The sequence below is a fragment of the Pygocentrus nattereri genome, chromosome 5 (genome assembly GCF_015220715.1).
Source record: "Pygocentrus nattereri isolate fPygNat1 chromosome 5, fPygNat1.pri, whole genome shotgun sequence".
Classification (NCBI taxonomy): Eukaryota; Metazoa; Chordata; class Actinopteri; order Characiformes; family Serrasalmidae; genus Pygocentrus; species Pygocentrus nattereri.
The window spans coordinates 1395830-1418440 of NC_051215.1; the positions used below are offsets into that span (position 1 = coordinate 1395830).

At 42.4% G+C, this 22611-nt stretch overlaps 1 protein-coding gene across 1 annotated transcript in view; it reads left to right on the forward strand.

Moving 5' to 3' along the window:
* Positions 1-22611, forward strand: part of tdrd9 (tudor domain containing 9) — a 38646-nt gene that overhangs the window by 2669 nt on the left and 13366 nt on the right. The window contains exons 3-22 of the mRNA XM_017720105.1: positions 77-150; positions 1604-1825; positions 2503-2625; positions 6480-6560; positions 6973-7137; positions 11527-11630; positions 12763-12882; positions 13458-13542; positions 13871-13928; positions 14618-14722; positions 15613-15710; positions 15802-15933; positions 17322-17481; positions 17816-17879; positions 17977-18040; positions 19328-19372; positions 19566-19619; positions 21055-21171; positions 21297-21404; positions 21890-21990. Coding sequence (XP_017575594.1) covers positions 77-150; positions 1604-1825; positions 2503-2625; positions 6480-6560; positions 6973-7137; positions 11527-11630; positions 12763-12882; positions 13458-13542; positions 13871-13928; positions 14618-14722; positions 15613-15710; positions 15802-15933; positions 17322-17481; positions 17816-17879; positions 17977-18040; positions 19328-19372; positions 19566-19619; positions 21055-21171; positions 21297-21404; positions 21890-21990 — 2080 coding nt within the window. The remainder of the gene's footprint in view (positions 1-76; positions 151-1603; positions 1826-2502; positions 2626-6479; positions 6561-6972; positions 7138-11526; positions 11631-12762; positions 12883-13457; positions 13543-13870; positions 13929-14617; positions 14723-15612; positions 15711-15801; positions 15934-17321; positions 17482-17815; positions 17880-17976; positions 18041-19327; positions 19373-19565; positions 19620-21054; positions 21172-21296; positions 21405-21889; positions 21991-22611) is intronic.

The following is a 22611-nucleotide window of genomic DNA, read 5'->3' on the forward strand; positions in this document are numbered from 1 at the left end:
GGGCGGAACCAAAAAACTGCCCCTCGGTCATCATATGCTTGCTGGGACTGTGCTTGACTTGACCTTTGATATCTAGGTCCAGGGACACCTCCGCCTCCTCTGGCCAGCTACGAGTATCCAGCCCTCCCCATCACCAAAAACAGACAGGAGGTGAGTACACACACACACACACACACACACACAGCATAATCTCTCTTTGAACACACTTCAGGCTCTTTCACTGAAGGCTTTACTGAGTCTGGAATCATTTACTGATTTATCAATAATTAAATTATGTAAGACAATACAGATAAACACAAGTGCAGCACATGTACTTTGTAAACGACGTCTAGCTTAAGTGTTAAACGTTCCGTGCTCGGATCCACGGTGCTAAACTCCAGTCCTGGTTTTACTCACGCGGTAGTGCATACGAGGGGCCGCAGCCCAAATGTTAAGAGCCGTTTTGTTCTTTTGACACAAACCAAACCACCTTGAGATCCTCAGTATTTCATGTCCATCTTATAAGTAACGTTTTACCGTCTTGTCTGTAAATGTCTCAGTATGTCCTGATGTTCTGGTATAGGCAAAAAATATAAACAAAAATCCAGACTTGCGATGCGCTTTTAAGCTTTTCTCGCATCTCCAGCAGGAAACTTTTCCGCAAACATGGAACAGTTTCTTGGAGGCTGAAGTCGCTTCCCATTTGCCAGCTTCTTGTTCGAATTTCCCGTTCCGCCTTAAATGTTGCCCGAAGTGCCGGAATGTACTGCTGCACCATTTAAGGTGGAACAGAAAAAATTGAGCATGAAGCTGGTGAACGAGAAGCGACTTCAGCTTCGTGACTTTTTAGTGTTTCAGTTTCTCGCTGCAGATTAATCGTATCAGGAAACCAGCTGGACTGATTATAAACACTAATCAGTCCGTTCATCTCCAGATTATCGACGTCCGTCTTAAATCTCTCTCTTTGCCGTTTCGTAGCTACTAGCTGGGCGAGGCTGTCGTCTGTGTTGCTATGGTGACCAGCCGTCTGCGCTGATCTTCAGGGTTAAAGGGTGAATCAGCAGTTCTACATTAACTCCAGCGTTTAAGACCATTTACTGTTAAACTGTGTTGAAGGATCAGCAGAGCTTTATTTTACTGTAGAGGAGGATTATTTTATTATTACCTGCTGATCTGATTCAGCTGTGGAGCCACGACAGGACAGGAAACGAGCCACATTTGACGACCCCTGGTGTTTCTTCACTGAACACCTTCAGAAACTGTTTTTCATTCTGTCTTTAATGTTAAGTCATTGTGGCGACGTCTCACTCTTGGGTGATGTTTACATCTGAAAACGGTGGATACGATTCTGAAAGCACTGAAAACTTCATATCGTCCTCCTTTGATGTTAAACATGCGCTCTGAATGCTGGAGAACTGAGGGTATCAGTGCAGATGTTCTACAGCAGTGCGAGCTGCGAGCGGAAGTGTGTTAAAGTGCCACCAGAGTGTTTGATTTTGAAGCGCTGGTGCGAGAACAGACTTTATTCCGTTTTATTATGCGTATTCATTCTGTAGGAATACAGACGTGTTTTCCCTGTTCAGTGTGTTTATCTCAGCCTTAATCATCCTGTGTTTGTGTCCAGCTGATCTCTCTGGTCGAGAATAACTCGGTGGTGATCATCCGCGGAGCGACAGGCAGCGGGAAGACAACACAGCTGCCTCAGTTTATTCTGGATTATTACAGTGAGAAGAGCGCCCACTGTAACCTGGTCGTCACTCAGCCGAGAAAGATCGGCGCGTCCAGCATCGCCCGCTGGGTCGCGCGCGAGCGCAAGTGCACACTGGGCAGCCTGGTGGGGTATCAGGTGATCATACAGCCAAATTTTGGACAACAACAATACTTTTGGACTTTAAAAGTGGTCAAAAATGACTCATGTTTTTTCTTTTTGGGGCAAAAGAGTGAAAATGATTTTGATCCAAAATAATTTTGATAAATGAGTTTCAAATAAAAGGTCAAACTAATTTTGTTATTTAAAGATGAAGGCATGTTCAGGGTTTTTTTTTTTTTGGGGGGGGGGGGTTTTGTAATTATTTGCCAATTAAGGCAGTCAGTGACATAAACCAAGGTAATGCAATGTTATAAGTTTCAAATTTCATGTACCCCACACGTCTTCCTAGATCTGGACAATATGACAATTTATCACCATCATGAAAAATTACAGCTTCACAGTTTATGTCAGTCCTGTTTATCTGGGTTTGGAACATTTGCAAAACAAATTTGATTCATAGTTTTGGATGCATTTTTAATAAGGCACTTTTTTTATTAATATATCAGAAAATATAGTCACATGGTGTATTGTGAAAACTTGAAGTGTCATATTAAATGTTTTGCCGTACTGCCCTCTTCTGTCCTTACCTTTCACATTTTATCTTAATCACTGTAAACATTTAAAGCTGTATAATAATGTATAACGATGTCATACACTGGGTGTTTATATACACCGTCTCCATTTTCTTTAAACAAGCTTGTTTACTTGTGTAGGTTGGTTTGGAGAAGATGGCGACAGAACACACTCGGCTGATCTACATGACCACCGGAGTTCTGCTGCAGAAACTGGTGCGAGCAAAAAGCCTGAACGAGTTCACACACATCTTTATAGATGAGGTAATGCATTCTGACAGACTGTAATACACTACAGGAAGCGTAGGGGGCGATACGGCTTCTACTGTTTCATTTAAAAAGCTCTATAATGTTCATATGATCCACACAGTCGCTCTGACAGACTGTAATACTCTACAGGAAGCGTAGGGGGCGATACGGCTTCTACTGTTTCATTTAAAAAGCTCTATAATGTTCATATGATCCACACAGTCGCTCTGACAGACTGTAATACACTACAGGAAGCGTAGGGGGCGATACGGCTTCTACTGTTTCATTTAAAAAGCTCTATAATGTTCATATGATCCACACAGTCGCTCTGACAGACTGTAATACACTACAGGAAGCGTAGGGGGCGATACGGCTTCTACTGTTTCATTTAAAAAGCTCTATAATGTTCATATGATCCACACAGTCGCTCTGACAGACTGTAATACACTACAGGAAGCGTAGGGGGCGATACTGCTTCTACTGTTTCATTTAAAAAGCTCTATAATGTTCATATGATCCACACAGTCGCTCTGACAGACTGTAATACACTACAGGAAGCGTAGGGGGCGATACGGCTTCTACTGTTTCATTTAAAAAGCTCTATAATGTTCATATGATCCACACAGTCGCTCTGACAGACTGTAATACACTACAGGAAGCGTAGGGGGCGATACGGCTTCTACTGTTTCATTTAAAAAGCTCTATAATGTTCATATGATCCACACAGTCGCTCTGACAGACTGTAATACACTACAGGAAGCGTAGGGGGCGATACGGCTTCTACTGTTTCATTTAAAAAGCTCTATAATGTTCATATGATCCACACAGTCGCTCTGACAGACTGTAATACACTACAGGAAGCGTAGGGGGCGATACAGCTTCTACTGTTTCATTTAAAAAGCTCTATAACGTTCATATGATCCACACAGTCGCTCTGACAGACTGTAATACACTACAGGAAGCGTAGGGGGCGATACGGCTTCTACTGTTTCATTTAAAAAGTTCTATAATGTTCATATGATCCACACAGTCGCTCTGACAGACTGTAATACACTACAGGAAGCTTAGGGGGCGATACGGCTTCTACTGTTTCATTTAAAAAGCTCTATAATGTTCATATGATCCACACAGTCGCTCTGACAGACTGTAATACACTACAGGAAGCGTAGGGGGCGATACGGCTTCTACTGTTTCATTTAAAAAGCTCTATAATGTTCATATGATCCACACAGTCGCTCTGACAGACTGTAATACACTACAGGAAGCGTAGGGGGCGATACGGCTTCTACTGTTTCATTTAAAAATCTCTGTAATGTTCATATGATCCACACAGTCGCTCTGACAGACTGTAATACACTACAGGAAGCGTAGGGGGCGATACGGCTTCTACTGTTTCATTTAAAAATCTCTGTAATGTTCATATGATCCACACAGTCGCTCTGACAGACTGTAATACACTACAGGAAGCGTAGGGGGCGATACGGCTTCTACTGTTTCATTTAAAAAGCTCTATAATGTTCATATGATCCACACAGTCGCTCTGACAGACTGTAATACACTACAGGAAGCGTAGGGGGCGATACGGCTTCTACTGTTTCATTTAAAAATCTCTGTAATGTTCATATGATCCACACAGTCGCTCTGACAGACTGTAATACACTACAGGAAGCGTAGGGGGCGATACGGCTTCTACTGTTTCATTTAAAAAGCTCTATAATGTTCATATGATCCACACAGTCGCTCTGACAGACTGTAATACACTACAGGAAGCGTAGGGGGCGATACGGCTTCTACTGTTTCATTTAAAAAGCTCTATAATGTTCATATGATCCACACAGTCGCTCTGACAGACTGTAATACACTACAGGAAGCGTAGGGGGCGATACGGCTTGTACTGCTTCATTTAAAAAGCTCTATAATGTTCATATGATCCACACAGTCGCTCTTACAGACTGTAATACACTACAGGAAGCGTAGGGGGCGATACGGCTTCTACTGTTTCATTTAAAAAGCTCTATAATGTTCATATGATCCACACAGTCGCTCTGACAGACTGTAATACACTACAGGAAGCGTAGGGGGCGATACGGCTTCTACTGCTTCATTTAAAAAGCTCTATAATGTTCATATGATCCACACAGTCGCTCTGACAGACTGTAATACACTACAGGAAGCGTAGGGGGTGATACGGCTTCTACTGTTTCATTTAAAAAGCTCTATAATGTTCATATGATCCACACAGTCGCTCTGACAGACTGTAATACACTACAGGAAGCGTAGGGGGCGATACGGCTTCTACTGTTTCATTTAAAAAGCTCTATAATGTTCATATGATCCACACAGTCGCTCTGACGGACTGTAATACACTACAGGAAGCGTAGGGGGCGATACGGCTTCTACTGTTTCATTTAAAAAGCTCTATAATGTTCATATGATCCACACAGTCGCTCTGACAGACTGTAATACACTACAGGAAGCGTAGGGGGCGATACGGCTTCTACTGTTTCATTTAAAAAGCTCTATAATGTTCATATGATCCACACAGTCGCTCTGACAGACTGTAATACACTACAGGAAGCGTAGGGGGCGATACGGCTTCTACTGCTTCATTTAAAAAGCTCTATAATGTTCATATGATCCACACAGTCGCTCTGACAGACTGTAATACACTACAGGAAGCGTAGGGGGTGATACGGCTTCTACTGTTTCATTTAAAAAGCTCTATAATGTTCATATGATCCACACAGTCGCTCTGACAGACTGTAATACACTACAGGAAGCGTAGGGGGCGATACGGCTTCTACTGTTTCATTTAAAAAGCCTCTATAATGTTCATATGATCCACACAGTCGCTCTGACAGACTGTAATACACTACAGGAAGCGTAGGGGGCGATACGGCTTCTACTGTTTCATTTAAAAAGCTCTATAATGTTCATATGATCCACGCAGTCGCTCTGACAGACTGTAATACACTACAGGAAGCGTAGGGGGCGATACGGCTTCTACTGTTTCATTTAAAAAGCTCTATAATGTTCATATGATCCACGCAGTCGCTCTGACAGACTGTAATACACTACAGGAAGCGTAGGGGGCGATACGGCTTCTACTGTTTCATTTAAAAAGCTCTATAATGTTCATATGATCCACGCAGTCGCTCTGACAGACTGTAATACACTACAGGAAGCGTAGGGGGCGATACGGCTTCTACTGTTTCATTTAAAAAGCTCTATAATGTTCATATGATCCACGCAGTCGCTCTGACAGACTGTAATACACTACAGGAAGCGTAGGGGGCGATACGGCTTCTACTGTTTCATTTAAAAAGCTCTATAATGTTCATATGATCCACGCAGTCGCTCTGACAGACTGTAATACACTACAGGAAGCGTAGGGGGCGATACGGCTTCTACTGTTTCATTTAAAAAGCTCTATAATGTTCATATGATCCACGCAGTCGCTCTGACAGACTGTAATACACTACAGGAAGCGTAGGGGGCGATACGGCTTCTACTGTTTCATTTAAAAAGCTCTATAATGTTCATATGATCCACGCAGTCGCTCTGACAGACTGTAATACACTACAGGAAGCGTAGGGGGCGATACGGCTTCTACTGTTTCATTTAAAAAGCTCTATAATGTTCATATGATCCACACAGTCGCTCTGACAGACTGTAATACACTACAGGAAGCGTAGGGGGCGATACGGCTTCTACTGTTTCATTTAAAAAGCTCTATAATGTTCATATGATCCACACAGTCACTCTGACAGACTGTAATACACTACAGGAAGCGTAGGGGGCGATACGGCTTCTACTGTTTCATTTAAGTGAATAAAAGGCTGATTGATTACAGGAATAATTTGTTTCAGGTACATGAGAGAACTGAGGAACTGGACTTTCTGCTGTTGGTGGTTAGAAAGCTACTGCAGTCCAACTCGCGCTACGTGAAGGTGCGTTCAGCATGTTTATGTAACGGGTGTAATGGTATAGAATGTTTTTGTTCCAGGCGAGGCTGTTGATTCAGTCCAGACGGGTATCAGACAGTACATTCAGCAGACTGAAGCCGTTTAAGTTGCTTGTGATTGGCGCACAGCCTCACGGTTGGTGCGTTAGTTTGGGGCTCGGGCATTACCTCACCTTTCTTCTGCATATTAAAATGAATGCACTCTTAGGTTGAAGTAGAGAATTTCTCACTGTAGTTGAAATAAAATTAAAATTATTTCTATAACATACTTGGAGAAATGGCAAACAAAAAAATTAGTATTTTTAAAAAAAATAATAATAAAATGAGAATTTGTACATTTTTAAGAGGCATTCTTTCTTTCTTTCTCTTTCTTTCTCTCATTCTTTCGCTCTGTGTAGGTGATCCTGATGTCTGCTACGATAAACTGTGCAGAATTTGCGGAATATTTTGGAACGCCGGTACGTTCTCAGATGAACCCAGCGTACGTGTTTGAGGTGGACGGAGCGCCGTATGCTGTGGAGGAGTTTTACCTGGACGACCTCAGGAACATCCTGCCCTTCAGAGTGAGTGGGCATGTCTTAAGACTACAGAGAGAGAGAGACAGAGAGAGACACACGAGGGGAAACGAGCTCCGCCCCAAATGTGTTCATTCATAGCCACTGTTTAGAAGTTGAAGCTTTACAGAGAGAAACTTGAACAGACGGTTGATATGTTTATATTGTGATATAAACCGAGTCCGTTCTACAGTTTCTCATTAGGCTGAATGAATAACCGACTCTAAATGTAGGTATTGTGATATAAACCGAGTCCGTTCTACAGTTTCTCATTAGACTGAATGAATAACCGGCTCTAAATGTAGGTATTGTGATATAAACCGAGTCCGTTCTACAGTTTCTCATTAGACTGAATGAATAACCGACTCTAAATGTAGGTATTGTGATATAAACCGAGTCCGTTCTACAGTTTCTCATTAGGCTGAATGAATAACCGACTCTAAATGTAGGTATTGTGATATAAACCGAGTCCGTTCTACAGTTTCTCATTAGGCTGAATGAATAACCGGCTCTAAATGTAGGTATTGTGATATAAACCGAGTCCGTTCTACAGTTTCTCATTAGGCTGAATGAATAACTGACTCTAAATGTAGGTATTGTGATATAAACCGAGTCCGTTCTACAGTTTCTCATTAGACTGAATGAATAACCGGCTCTAAATGTAGGTATTGTGATATAAACCGAGTCTGTTCTACAGTTTCTCATTAGGCTGAATGAATAACCGACTCTAAATGTAGGTATTGTGATATAAACCGAGTCCGTTCTACAGTTTCTCATTAGGCTGAATGAATAACCGGCTCTAAATGTAGGTATTGTGATATAAACCGAGTCCGTTCTACAGTTTCTCATTAGGCTGAATGAATAACCGACTCTAAATGTAGGTATTGTGATATAAACCGAGTCCGTTCTACAGTTTCTCATTAGGCTGAATGAATAACCGGCTCTAAATGTAGGTATTGTGATATAAACCGAGTCCGTTCTACAGTTTCTCATTAGGCTGAATGAATAACCGACTCTAAATGTAGGTATTGTGATATAAACCGAGTCCGTTCTACAGTTTCTCATTAGGCTGAATGAATAACTGACTCTAAATGTAGGTATTGTGATATAAACCGAGTCCGTTCTACAGTTTCTCATTAGGCTGAATGAATAACCGACTCTAAATGTAGGTATTGTGATATAAACCGAGTCCGTTCTACAGTTTCTCATTAGACTGAATGAATAACCGACTCTAAATGTAGGTATTGTGATATAAACCGAGTCCGTTCTACAGTTTCTCATTAGGCTGAATGAATAACCGACTCTAAATGTAGGTATTGTGATATAAACCGAGTCCGTTCTACAGTTTCTCATTAGACTGAATGAATAACCGACTCTAAATGTAGGTATTGTGATATAAACCGAGTCCGTTCTACAGTTTCTCATTAGGCTGAATGAATAACCGGCTCTAAATGTAGGTATTGTGATATAAACCGAGTCCGTTCTACAGTTTCTCATTAGACTGAATGAATAACCGGCTCTAAATGTAGGTATTGTGATATAAACCGAGTCCGTTCTACAGTTTCTCATTAGACTGAATGAATAACCGACTCTAAATGTAGGTATTGTGATATAAACCGAGTCCGTTCTACAGTTTCTCATTAGGCTGAATGAATAACCGACTCTAAATGTAGGTATTGTGATATAAACCGAGTCCGTTCTACAGTTTCTCATTAGGCTGAATGAATAACCGACTCTAAATGTAGGTATTGTGATATAAACCGAGTCCGTTCTACAGTTTCTCATTAGGCTGAATGAATAACCGGCTCTAAATGTAGGTATTGTGATATAAACCGAGTCCGTTCTACAGTTTCTCATTAGACTGAATGAATAACCGACTCTAAATGTAGGTATTGTGATATAAACCGAGTCCGTTCTACAGTTTCTCATTAGGCTGAATGAATAACCGACTCTAAATGTAGGTATTGTGATATAAACCGAGTCCGTTCTACAGTTTCTCATTAGGCTGAATGAATAACCGGCTCTAAATGTAGGTATTGTGATATAAACCGAGTCCGTTCTACAGTTTCTCATTAGGCTGAATGAATAACCGACTCTAAATGTAGGTATTGTGATATAAACCGAGTCCGTTCTACAGTTTCTCATTAGGCTGAATGAATAACCGGCTCTAAATGTAGGTATTGTGATATAAACCGAGTCCGTTCTACAGTTTCTCATTAGGCTGAATGAATAACCGACTCTAAATGTAGGTATTGTGATATAAACCGAGTCCGTTCTACAGTTTCTCATTAGGCTGAATGAATAACCGACTCTAAATGTAGGTATTGTGATATAAACCGAGTCCGTTCTACAGTTTCTCATTAGGCTGAATGAATAACCGACTCTAAATGTAGGTATTGTGATATAAACCGAGTCCGTTCTACAGTTTCTCATTAGACTGAATGAATAACCGACTCTAAATGTAGGTATTGTGATATAAACCGAGTCCGTTCTACAGTTTCTCATTAGACTGAATGAATAACCGGCTCTAAATGTAGGTATTGTGATATAAACCGAGTCTGTTCTACAGTTTCTCATTAGACTGAATGAATAACCGACTCTAAATGTAGGTATTGCGATATAAACCGAGTCCGTTCTACAGTTTCTCATTAGACTGAATGAATAACCGGCTCTAAATGTAGGTATTGCGATATAAACCGAGTCTGTTCTACAGTTTCTCATTAGGCTGAATGAATAACCGACTCTAAATGTAGGTATTGCGATATAAACCGAGTCCGTTCTACAGTTTCTCATTAGGCTGAATGAATAACCGACTCTAAATGTAGGTATTGTGATATAAACCGAGTCCGTTCTACAGTTTCTCATTAGGCTGAATGAATAACCGGCTCTAAATGTAGGTATTGTGATATAAACCGAGTCCGTTCTACAGTTTCTCATTAGGCTGAATGAATAACCGACTCTAAATGTAGGTATTGTGATATAAACCGAGTCCGTTCTACAGTTTCTCATTAGGCTGAATGAATAACCGACTCTAAATGTAGGTATTGTGATATAAACCGAGTCCGTTCTACAGTTTCTCATTAGGCTGAATGAATAACCGACTCTAAATGTAGGTATTGTGATATAAACCGAGTCCGTTCTACAGTTTCTCATTAGACTGAATGAATAACCGACTCTAAATGTAGGTATTGTGATATAAACCGAGTCCGTTCTACAGTTTCTCATTAGACTGAATGAATAACCGGCTCTAAATGTAGGTATTGTGATATAAACCGAGTCCGTTCTACAGTTTCTCATTAGACTGAATGAATAACCGGCTCTAAATGTAGGTATTGTGATATAAACCGAGTCCGTTCTACAGTTTCTCATTAGACTGAATGAATAACCGACTCTAAATGTAGGTATTGCGATATAAACCGAGTCCGTTCTACAGTTTCTCATTAGACTGAATGAATAACCGGCTCTAAATGTAGGTATTGCGATATAAACCGAGTCCGTTCTACAGTTTCTCATTAGGCTGAATGAATAACCGACTCTAAATGTAGGTATTGCGATATAAACCGAGTCCGTTCTACAGTTTCTCGTTAGGCTGAATGAATAACCGACTCTAAATGTAGGTATTGTGATATAAACCGAGTCCGTTCTACAGTTTCTCGTTAGGCTGAATGAATAACCGACTCTAAATGTAGGTATTGTGATATAAACCGAGTCCGTTCTACAGTTTCTCGTTAGGCTGAATGAATAACCGACTCTAAATGTAGGTATTGTGATATAAACCGAGTCCGTTCTACAGTTTCTCATTAGACTGAATGAATAACCGACTCTAAATGTAGGTATTGTGATATAAACCGAGTCCGTTCTACAGTTTCTCATTAGACTGAATGAATAACCGGCTCTAAATGTAGGTATTGTGATATAAACCGAGTCCGTTCTACAGTTTCTCATTAGACTGAATGAATAACCGACTCTAAATGTAGGTATTGTGATATAAACCGAGTCTGTTCTACAGTTTCTCATTAGGCTGAATGAATAACCGACTCTAAATGTAGGTATTGTGATATAAACCGAGTCTGTTCTACAGTTTCTCGTTAGGCTGAATGAATAACCGACTCTAAATGTAGGTATTGTGATATAAACCGAGTCCGTTCTACAGTTTCTCGTTAGACTGAATGAATAACCGACTCTAAATGTAGGTATTGTGATATAAACCGAGTCCGTTCTACAGTTTCTCATTAGACTGAATGAATAACCGGCTCTAAATGTAGGTATTGTGATATAAACCGAGTCCGTTCTACAGTTTCTCGTTAGGCTGAATGAATAACCGACTCTAAATGTAGGTATTGTGATATGAACTTGTTGACCTCAATAACACTGTTGCACTGTGTGTATGTATTTCAGGTGGACCCCGCTCACCCTGACGACCCCTACATTACTGTAGAGATGTATAACGTTGCCGTCAGCCTTGTCCAGAGCTTTGATGAGATGGAGGCCAAAGATCAGAGGTTATAGAGTTTACAGTCACACTTGGAGAAGATACGATGCCACTTTCTGTCCTAACCTCGAGTATCAGCTGATAACAACATAATGTTCTACTGCACTTTAAAACAAACAATCTTTAATTGTAGACCTTCACTTAGGATGCTATCAGTGGTGGATGAGGAACATCATCAAAAGTAAAAGTACTAAAGTATTTCCCTTCAAATGTACTTAAGTATAAAGTAAAAGTACTAAAAGAGGAATTCTGGCTCTGATGTCCTGTTATCATTTTTATAACCAGACTGGCTTCATGAACTCATTTCAGGTGAAAGTCCTCCAGCGTCTCTCTTGGTAAACCAGTCTTTTAATAGAACGTCATTAATTAGTGACGCTGACGTCTATTAAAATGATCAGAAGCACAAAACACTGAAGGTAAACAGTTTCCATCAGGGAGAACCGAGTGGCTCTGAAATCACTTTTTACACACAAGCAAAGTTTCAGTTTCAGATTTATTTACAACTTAGTTCCAAGTTTAAGTTGAATAAAAACTGGCTTTAAACTCAGGATCACAGATGAGCTCCTTTACTATGTTGATCTGTAGGCGTCTGTTCATAAACATAAACCAGCCCAAACTCATTTACTATAAAATGAAATGGTGTTTGTAGAAATTCAGAAAAAAGCCGCGTCAGTCTCGACTGCATCTGTGGACATATTTCTATATTGAGCTCTATTTACACAAAGTTAGGTTAGTTCATCATTTATGTTGAACAGACTCTCCCAAAGTTTTACGCTGCTGCGCTGACGTTGAACCGCGTGCTGCACTGGGTCGGTATGACCAACAGGTCAAAACCAGCTCTAAACAAAGTGACCGCTGGGCCCTGATTGGTGCTCTGGCTTTGCGCTTCTTTCGTTTTGACATGTTACGTTTTTATACACACAGTAAAGTAAAATGTCACCCAGAACGGAGAAACTTCAGTACAGATACACCAAAAATACTAAAGTACAGAAACTAATTACATTTACTCAGTTACTCAGTAACTGTCCACCACTGGGTCCTATAAAAGAACGATTGAACCTGCACAGCTTACAACTTGAATACATGTTTGCAGGAATATTTAATTATTACAGATTACGGATTGAGAATTGTTTGTGTTCCAGTCGTGCGGAGCAGGGTGGGGGGGCGTCCCTGCCGGAGAGGGGCAGCGTGCTGGTATTTCTGCCCGGGCTGGCGGAGATTCAGTACATGCAGGAGGCTCTCGCCAAACTCGTCCGCAAAAGGTGAGCTCACGCGAATGTCCTGGAGCCACAGAGCTGAGAGAGCCAACGTTATTATGTACCCGAGTTACCATGGTGGGGTGGAGGTGTTCAGGATCTCTGACGGTCTGATTATGTGCTTTCTGACTGAATGACTGGCTCTTATCTATTAATACAGACTGAAGTACAGACAGAATTCGGGCTTCAGGGCTGCTGCTGTTTGTTATGCTGACAGGCTTTAGTCTGGTTTTATGTCAGAAACCACATCAGCAGCGCTGATCCACGTTGTTTAACAGCTGCATGCGGTTTGAAATTTCAGCTCAAGCTGAGCCCTTTGCGTTCTTCTGAATTGGGACAAGGCCTATGTTTTTTCCAAATTGGGACTAGGCCTTTGTTTTTAATCTGAATTTAGATGAGGTCTTTTTTTTTTTTTTTTTTTTTTTTTTTAATTATTTATTAATTTTTTTCCGAATTGGGACGAGATCTGTATTTTTCCGATTTGGGACAAGGCCCGTGTTTTTTCCGATTCGGAAAAGGCCTCTGCTTTTTTTTTTTTTTTTCTGCGAATTGGGACCGAGCCTGTGTGTTTCTGTCTGTAGGCTGCAGGTTTACCCGCTGCACTCCACGGTGTCTCTGGAAGAGCAAAACGGAGTCTTTTTGGTTCCTGTGCCCGGATACAGGAAGGTAACTCTCTCTCTTCCTCTGTGTTCCTTTGGCTTTCTGTTTTTTTTCTTTTCTGAAGGAAAGTTGGTCTAGTGCAATTTTTTGCAAAGCGCTTCATTAAAGTAGTTTGGAATTCACTCATTCATGTTTAGTAAGCTGGAGATTCTCCACAAGGGGGCACTGTTGGTGCTTCATAAGAGCAGCTCTTTGGTCAGTTTCCCTTAATCCCTGTTTAAATATCTACAGTACCGGTCAAAACACATTTTCTTTAAATTCCCTTAGTAAAATAGTAAAACTAAAAGAAGGTGGAAGTCCAGATTTCTGACGGGCAGTGTGTGTTTGTTTACAGGTCATCCTGTCCACTAATATTGCGGAGAGCTCCGTTACAGTGCCGGACGTTAAATATGGTGGGTCATAAGCAGCATGTCTGAGTTAAACACTGACTGGCCGCTTCATAAAGTCCACCTCCTTGTATCTCCACTCACTGTCCACTTTATCAGCTCCACTGACCATATAGCTGCACTCTGTAGTTCTACAGTTACAGACTGTAGTCCATCTGTTTCTCTGATACTCTGTTACCCTGTTCTTCAGTGGTCAGGACCCCCATGGACCCTCACAGAGCAGGTACTGTTTGGGTGGTGGGTCATTCTCAGCACTGCAGTAACGCTGACGTGGTGGTGGTGTGTTAGTGTGTGTTGTGCTGGTGTGAGTGGATCAGACACAGCAGTGCTGCTGGAGTTTTTAAACACCTCAGTGTCGCTGCTGGACTGAGAATCGTCCACCAACCAAAAATATCCAGCCGGCAGCGTCCTGTGGGCAGCGTCCTGTGACCACTGATGAAGGACTAGAGGATGACCAACACAAACTGTGCAGCAGCAGATGAGCTGTCGTCTCTGACTTTACATCTACAAGGTGGACCGACAAGGTAGGAGAGTCTAATAGAGTGGACAGTGAGTGGACACTTGTTGAAAAGGAGGTATTTTTGGTGAAGAGGCTGGTCGGTGTAGATAATTAAATGAAATAAAGAATTTGAGTTAATGGTTGTGTGTGTGTGTGTGTGTGTGTGTGTGTGTGTGTGTGTGTGTGTGTGAGACAGTGATTGATTTCTGTTTGGCGCGTCACCTGGTCTGTGATAAAGAGACGAACTACCAGTCTCTCCGTCTCACCTGGGCATCCAAAACCAACTGTAACCAGCGCAGAGGTGCACAGCGAATAATTAATCACTTCATTTATATTAACGAAGTCATTTTGTGGTTTAATTGTATTAAAGGTGATTATTGTTTATTAGTTATTGATGAGAAATCCTGCAGTTTAAGGCTGTTTCAGTTCTGAAGACGCAGATTTTAATAAGTCTGTTTACTCTGTGTGTCTTTATAGACAAGATCACTGATCCACTGTCCGTCCTTCCGTCCTTCATTGTCTGTTCATCTTTTGCTGTTTTTTATTTTTTCATTTGTCGTTCTGTAATCATTTTTCTTTTTTCATTTATTTTGTTTACCCACTCTCTTGTTTGTTCATTCGTTTGTTCTTTTATCTTTTATTGTCTTTTTTTTTTCTTCTGTCTTTCTTTGTTTACCTATTTTTATCCATTTATCTGTCTTTCAATCTTTTAATTTCTCTTCTAAATTTTTTTCTATCACTTTTTCTATCTTCGTTTTATCTCTCTCTCTCTCTCTCTCTCTCTCTCTCTCTCTCTCTCTCTCTCTCTCTCTCTCTCTCTCTCTCTCTCTCTCTCTCTCTCTCTCTCTCTCTCTCTCTCTCTCTCTCTCTCTCTGTCTCTCTCTCTCTCTCTCTGTCTCTGTCTCTCTCTCTCTCTCTCTCTCTGTCTCTCTCTGTCTCTCTCTGTCTCTCTCTCTCTCTCTCTCTCTCTCTCTCTCTCTGTCTCTCTCTCTCTCTCTCTCTCTCTCTCTCTCTCTCTCTCTGTCTCTCTCTCTCTCTCTCTCTCTCTCTCTCTCTCTCTCTCTCTCTCTCTCTCTGTCTCTCTGTCTCTCTGTCTCTCTCTGTCTCTCTCTGTCTCTCTCTCTCTCTCTGTCTCTCTGTCTCTCTCTCTCTCTCTCTCTCTCTCTCTCTCTCTCTCTCTCTCTCTCTCAGGTCGTGCTGGTAGAGTTTCTAAGGGATTCTGTTATCGTTTGGTAACCAGGGATTTCTGGAATAAAGAGATTCCGGATTATGCTGTGCCGGAGATGCTGGTTAGAGATCCAGATTTACTCTAAATCAGACTAAAATAATCAAACTAAATCGGAATCCGAATCGATCCTGATGGATTTCTTTCTCTCTCAGTGTTCTCCGCTGGCCAGTATCGTTCTGAAGGTGAAGCTGCTGGACATGGGTGACCCTCGCTCACTGCTGTCCACCGCCCTTACCCCCCCGAACCTCAGTGACATCGAGAGGACCGTCCTGCAGCTCAAAGAGGTCAGCGGTCGACTCCGTTTTTTAGTGTTCTCATGCTTTAATACGTCTTCTCTGCTTCAGTGCCTGCAGGAATAGTTTAAATGAACCCGGTTCGCTTTTTAAATTGAAATCATTTGAGTTTAATATATTCACTCTCCAGTCTGTACAGACCCCATACCACAAAATAACCTGCCTGTTTTAAATTAATATAATTAATTATTTTAAAATCAAGACATGTTCAGATGGATGACCCCCATCCATCCCGGCTACAGCAGTTTGGCCCCGCCCATTCACACGAAGTTATAAGGAGTGTTTCAGCCTGGGCTGCTTTATGACTGCAGTACAATACAGTGCAGCCAATCAGAACAGAGCTCATTTAAATACATCAGTCTTAAAGGCACAGTAATAAAACTAGCCGGTTTAATTCTGAGGGACGGGTCATTCTGTGTTAAGTGACCCTTATTAGTCCCACATCGGGAAAATTTCACCTCTGCATTTAACCCATCCCTGCAGTGACGCACCACATACACACTAGTGAGCACACACACTAGGGGGCAGTGAGCACACTTGCCCGGGGCGGTGGGCAGCCCAATCCGCAGCGCCCAGGGAGCAGTTGGGGGTTAGGCGTCTTGCTCAAGGACACCTCAGTCATGGACTGTCGGCTCTGGGGATCAAACCGGCAACCTTCCGGTCACAGGGCCGGTTCCCTGACCTCCAGCCCACGACTGCCCCTCAATAATTATTTTAAATAAAGTTAATATAATGCGCTTTTCTTCATAGATCCTTAGAAAACAGGTAAAAGGAACTTTGTTCCGCGCTGACACCAGTGACACGACTCCTGGGGACTTTATATATTTTAATTTAATTAATGTATCATTTTACATTTAATGATTTGGCATTAGATTTTTTTTGTGATTTGATTTCTTTGTCATCGAGTTCATATATTTCATAGTCACGTTTAGTTTATTGGCAGTTATTGGGGACGAGCTCTTCCAGGGTGCTGGGAATTCTATATGGTTGATTTTATAAACCAATATTGCTGAATTTGAGGATCATAAAGGTGTAATTGTTTTATTTTAAAATATAAATTGTAATCCTAACATGTTTTTTCAAGCGTAATAAATCTGTAAATGCTAGGGAGACACAAGTGAATGTTTCCATAGAACGACTCCGATAAAGAGAGGAGTGAACCTTAAAACAATACAGCGCAAAAAAGGAGGATATGAGCCCTTTAATGCAGAGTTACTGTTTATTTTCTGATTTTAACCTAAAGGGAGGGGGAAATAAAGCTTGTGCAAAAGTTCAGTGCGTTTGTGTTTATGTAGAGAATGTTTACTTGTGTGTTTAAACTTTTGCATGTATATTAAGTGTGTGTGTGTGTGTGTGTGTGTGTGTGTGTGTGTGTACAGATGGGTGCTCTCTCGGTGAGCAGCAGCTCTCAGAAGCGCTTTGACGGCGTGTTGACGTTTCTGGGTTATGTTCTTGCTCACCTGCCGGTGGATCTGCACCTGGGGAAGATGATTGTCCTCGGAAACGTGTTCGGCTGTCTGGAGGAGTGCCTCATCATCGGTAGCGCACTGACCGCATTAGAGCGAATACGGCACCCAGTGTCCCGTCTTTAAGACGTTTGACGCGGAGCTGTGAACCTAACGTAGCACAGTAGTAACAGAAGGCGGCGTGTGGCTGTGATTTGGGTGGCCAGTCAGACCCAGAGGTTTGTTTGGGGCGCCACACTGCTGAGGAAAAATAAAGAATAAATAAATAAGTTGCGTGTTAAAATGACAAACCTCGTATCTTCAGAGCGGGAACTTTACAGGAGGAGGAACGACATACTTTACTTTTAATGTAGGTCAGTAGAACCAGAATTTTTTTCCAGATAATTTTGTCCGTTTCTCTTTCTCAGCTGCGTCTCTGTCTCTGAAGAGCTTCTTTGCGATGCCGTCTCTGCAGCAGCTTGCCGGCTACAGGTGAGTCTACGGCTTCCCCCCAGAACGCTTTCCTCTGAGCAGGTTGTCCAGATGGGTGTAGGTTGTAGTAACGTGTCTCGGTGTGATGCTCTTGTAGGAGTAAGCTGGCGTTTGCTCAGGGCGTTCCCAGTGACTGCATCGCCTTCGTCAACGCCTTCAAGGTCTGAATGTTCTCCTTTTCATGATTTACTTACATGTGCTAGAGCTGTAACCGTCCCCCTGTCCCCAGTTCGGGTCAGTCCTCAGTTTCTGGGTTACAGTTCTGATTGTAACTCGACTTTGAACCTCAGATATTTATTTATTTATTTATTTATTTAGTGAAAGATGTACAAGTGCAAACCAGAAGACGATGCACTAATTTTAAGTTTCTCTTTTTAAAAAATGTTTGCAAAGGAAAAATATAAACATCTCATGAAATGAATCTAGTGACTGCCTTTTGCTGAGAAGAGCGCCTTGCGACGTCTGGCTGGCTGTCGTACTGGCAGCGAGCTGTGCCTCACTCGGCGAAGCTCTGCCTTGGTTTCTTCATACCGCTTTCACAGCCCATGGGCACTGAAATGTGGTGCCCTTACAAACTGGCACTCCAGCATGTTGAACAGTGCTGAGAATCACTCACTTTGAAATGGGGAGCATGTAAATTAACCTGAAAGGCTGCGAAGAGGAGCTGTTATAATAAAATGTATTTACAGCACGCTGTCCACGCCGGGCGCGGGAAGGATGCAGCCTTCAAGCTGTTTTCCAAAAGCGGTTGCCCACTTTTCTGTGGCTGCTAGACTTTTCAGGCCTTTTCTGAAAGTTGAGCTTTGCAGCTCTTCAGTGTGCAGCTGCATGTCCGTCTCCTCTCTCTGTTCCCTCTCGGGACTTTTTAGAGGTGCGTCAGCTGGATTTCATTAAGGCAGTGTCAGTGCCTGACCTGAGAGAGGGCGCAGGCTCGTCGCCCGACCTTCCCGTCACTGTTCCTGCTCCATGGCTTTGCCCCCGGGATTGTATCTGAGGCAAAGGAAAGTGGTCTCGCTGTTGGACTGGAGACGGTGCCCAGGGAGGCGAGGCGAGGGACTTGTGCACCGTCCACCAGTCCCTCGTGGTTCTCCTTCTCTCCTCTCTGTCCTTGCTCAGAGTCCGGCCCTGCCTTCCTGCCGGCCCCTGTGTCAGTCGTCGGGGCCTGTTGAGTGAGGTCAGAGGCCGGTGGCTGGTGCTGGCTGTGCCGTCGGTCGACTGCTCACTCGGAGAGACAAACTGTGGGTCATATAACGAGCACCAGGAGCCAGACTGAGCTGCCAAACCATAAACTCGTTACAGAAGCCGGAGTCTTACTGGCGCAGTGTGGTCTGATCGCACGACTGGGGATTTATTTACACTTATTATATTAATTATGTAAACTAATAGTGTGTGTATTTTTTTTTTCATATAACGTGTGTGTGTGTGTGTGTGTGTGTGCGCGCGCGCAGGCCTGGTACACCTCCAGAGTGAAAGGCGAGTTGAGGCACCCGAAGGTGAGACCACTCTGACCTGGCGTGTCTTTGGTGTTTATTGAAGTTACTGTGAGTCAGATCAGGTCATTCAGCTCAGCGCAGCGGGACTTTCACGCCCGTCTTGTTTGACCTGGATCAGTTGAACCGCTTCTCTTTAGTCCGGTTTACTCTGACAGGTGTGAACGCTCCACCGTTTCTTTTGTGTGTGTTTCAGGATGAGCTGGAATGGGGAAAAGAGAACTGCATCCAGATTAAGCGGATCAGGGAGGTAAAGAGTCCGTCGTCCCGTTTATGTTGAGTGTTTACCAATAGAGTTCGCTCTGATGTCTGTTTGCTTATTAAAACCAATCCAGTTGGGCCAATTAACACTACAGTAAAGGCACATCATTATTAGTGTGTGATGTACATTTTTTAGTGTGGTGTAATTTGACTTCTGATCTGATTTTATTGACTGATTTGATCATTTGGCTGCTCTTGATTACTAGAATGAGCTAAAATTTGAATAAATATGGTTTATATTCAGAAATTATATCTTTTTTTTGTGCTGCTTTTGTGAAATAATCACTTCTGTGTTCTGAATACACTAAATATGAATACACTAATATGTTAGTGATGAATTATAATCGGCCCCTTTTTTTTTTTTTTGCGCTGTCGCTATTACAGCTGTAGTTCTCCTTCAGCTTTTCAGTTTTGTTAGTTCCACTGACGCCCAGCGTTCGTTGTAGTCATCATTCAATATGTGCTTTTTCTAATCAATACTTCATTAAATTAAAGCTGCTGGTGGAATTTAATCAATGCCTGTGATGTCTGAAGGCATCCAGGACAAATCTGGAAGTAAGCTTTGTTGTTCTAGCTAACATTACAAGCCTCATTGCTCAGATCCGATCTCTCCGACTCGACGGTTCTCCCTCGCTTAGGTAATTCAAATCCGTCATTAATGTGATGAACCGGCTCCTGAACTGACCCTCATGAGCTCCTCCTGCTCAGTAACGTCACGTGACTGAATCACTGCATCATCAGCACAAACTAACGAGCAGAACGAGCTTCGCTGAGAAGATCATTAACTCTGATCAGCTCTCAGCTTCATTATTAGAGCCAGACGGAGGAGAAAAAGGTGGGATGAGCTGCTTTTCCACCGTTTACAGGCTTCAACGTCTGTTTGGCGCTGTTGCCATGGTAACGCTGAATGATGGAGAAAAGCACATTAATTCCGATCTGAGCGTCACACGCCGACGAATCGGATACGTATCCGATCTAGGAGCACATATGAGAGCGGCTCGGGTCGGATTTGAAAAGATCAGATTTGTGTTCACACAGCCCTGAAAACACCAGATCCGATTCACATCAGGGCAGGAAATGGGATTTGTGCCACTTCAGCCTGGAAATGTGAACGCAGCACAACATGCATTCCAAATCCCAATTGAAATTGTATTACTTTCCAATATCTGTGAATATTGGGTCTTACGTTCAACAAGGTATAAGTTGGATTTGTTTGTTGTTTTCATAAAGGATATTTTTAAGAAATTAGGTTTTATGGTACTTTTTTAGATTTTATGGTGCTGTGGTTTGTTGCACATTGTCATATTTTCATGTTATTTAAGCAATTAAAAAAACATTTTTCTCATGTTTACGTAATAATCCATGCTGTAGAGGGTTAAACATTTTCAGAGGGGTGTGTGTGTGTGTGTGTGTGTGTGAGACAGGTGGCTGAGCTGTTTGAGGATTTGAAGAAGCGAGTGTCTCAGTTCAACATGGACGTCACAGAGAGTTCCTCTCCGTTGGATTACACCAGCCTTCACAAACAGAAGTTCATACTGCAGGTACACACGACACATGACGCCGTAACACTGATTCACACAGCTCCTCCGCAGACGCAGCCGGGCGGAGTCGCGCAGCCGGAACACGTTTGTGTCTGAGGAGCACCGATTAACGTTCCTCTGCGCAGGTGGTGATCGCAGGAGCTTTCTACCCAAACTACTTCATCCAGGGGGCGATAGATGAGGAGCTCGCCTCTAAAGATCTCGCCGGAAACGACCCCAGAACCACCATACAGGTACCACACGTTCATATGTTCACAGAATGTGTTCGAATCCCATTTCGGAGAGAAATTGGCTCTCTTAACCGCTTTGCTTTGGCCGGAGCGATGAAACGATGACGGTATTGAAATCAGCAGGTTTTTCTGCCGTTCTGTTCCATCAGCTCCAACAGCTGTTCCATCTCGGTCTGTTCTTTCTTTCTTTCTTTCTTTCTTTCTTTCTTTCTTTCTTTCTTTCTTTCCATTTGCTCTGTGTATTCTTTCTTTCCGTCTTCCTCTTTTTTTGTTCTTTTTATTCATTTCTTTGTAATTCTGTAATCAACTGTCCTTTAATTTTGTTCACCCTCTTGTTCTTCTTTTTTTTTTTCTTTCTTTCTATCTTTCTCTTCCCTCTTTTTCTATTTCTCTCTCTCTCTCTCTCTCTCTCTCTCTCTCTCTCTCTCTCTCTCTCTCTCTCTCTCTCTCTCTCTCTCTCTCTCTCTCTCTCTCTCTCTCTCTCTCAGGTGCGGAACCTGCCTCCATTTGCCTTCCTCTACTATAAGCAGCTGCAGTCCCTCTTCCGACAGTGTGGGCAGGTTAAGTCCATCGCCTTCGATGGCTCCAGGTAAACTCAGGTGGACAGCAGCAGCTCTTGGGCTCATTTATAAAGCAGGATTTCTCAGTAAAGCCCTACCCCTCCCTTTTCCGCATTCACGTCTAGGGTGGGGTGTCCGGCTCTTGTTGAGATAGCGGGGAGGGGTGAGGTGTTGGGGCTACATGACCCTCCAAACGGAGAGATATGAGAGAAAATCAAACAACCAGCAAGATGGAGAACAATAAACCAAAGAAATCCACAGATGTGAGACTTTCCTCTGTTAAAAATTACAGTAATCACTTTTATCTTGATGTCGTTCCAGTGAATTATGGCTAGTACACGCGTCTAGTAGTAGCTGATTGTCTCGGTAGCTAGCTAAATTTCCCGTTCCGCCTTAAATGGTAAACTATAGATTAACCCCTGGTGCTGAAGCATTTCAGCGTGAATGGATGGAGCTAAACTGCTCTAGGCTGACAAGATACAACCCCATTTCCAAGAAAGTTGGGACACTGTGCAACGTATGCAAAGATGTGCAAATCATTTAAACTTTGTACTATTCTCAAATAAATATAAAGTCATATCAATATTGATGGCGACATGTTCCAAAAAAGTTGGGACGGAACGAAAAGCTGGTAAAATTGTGTGATGCTA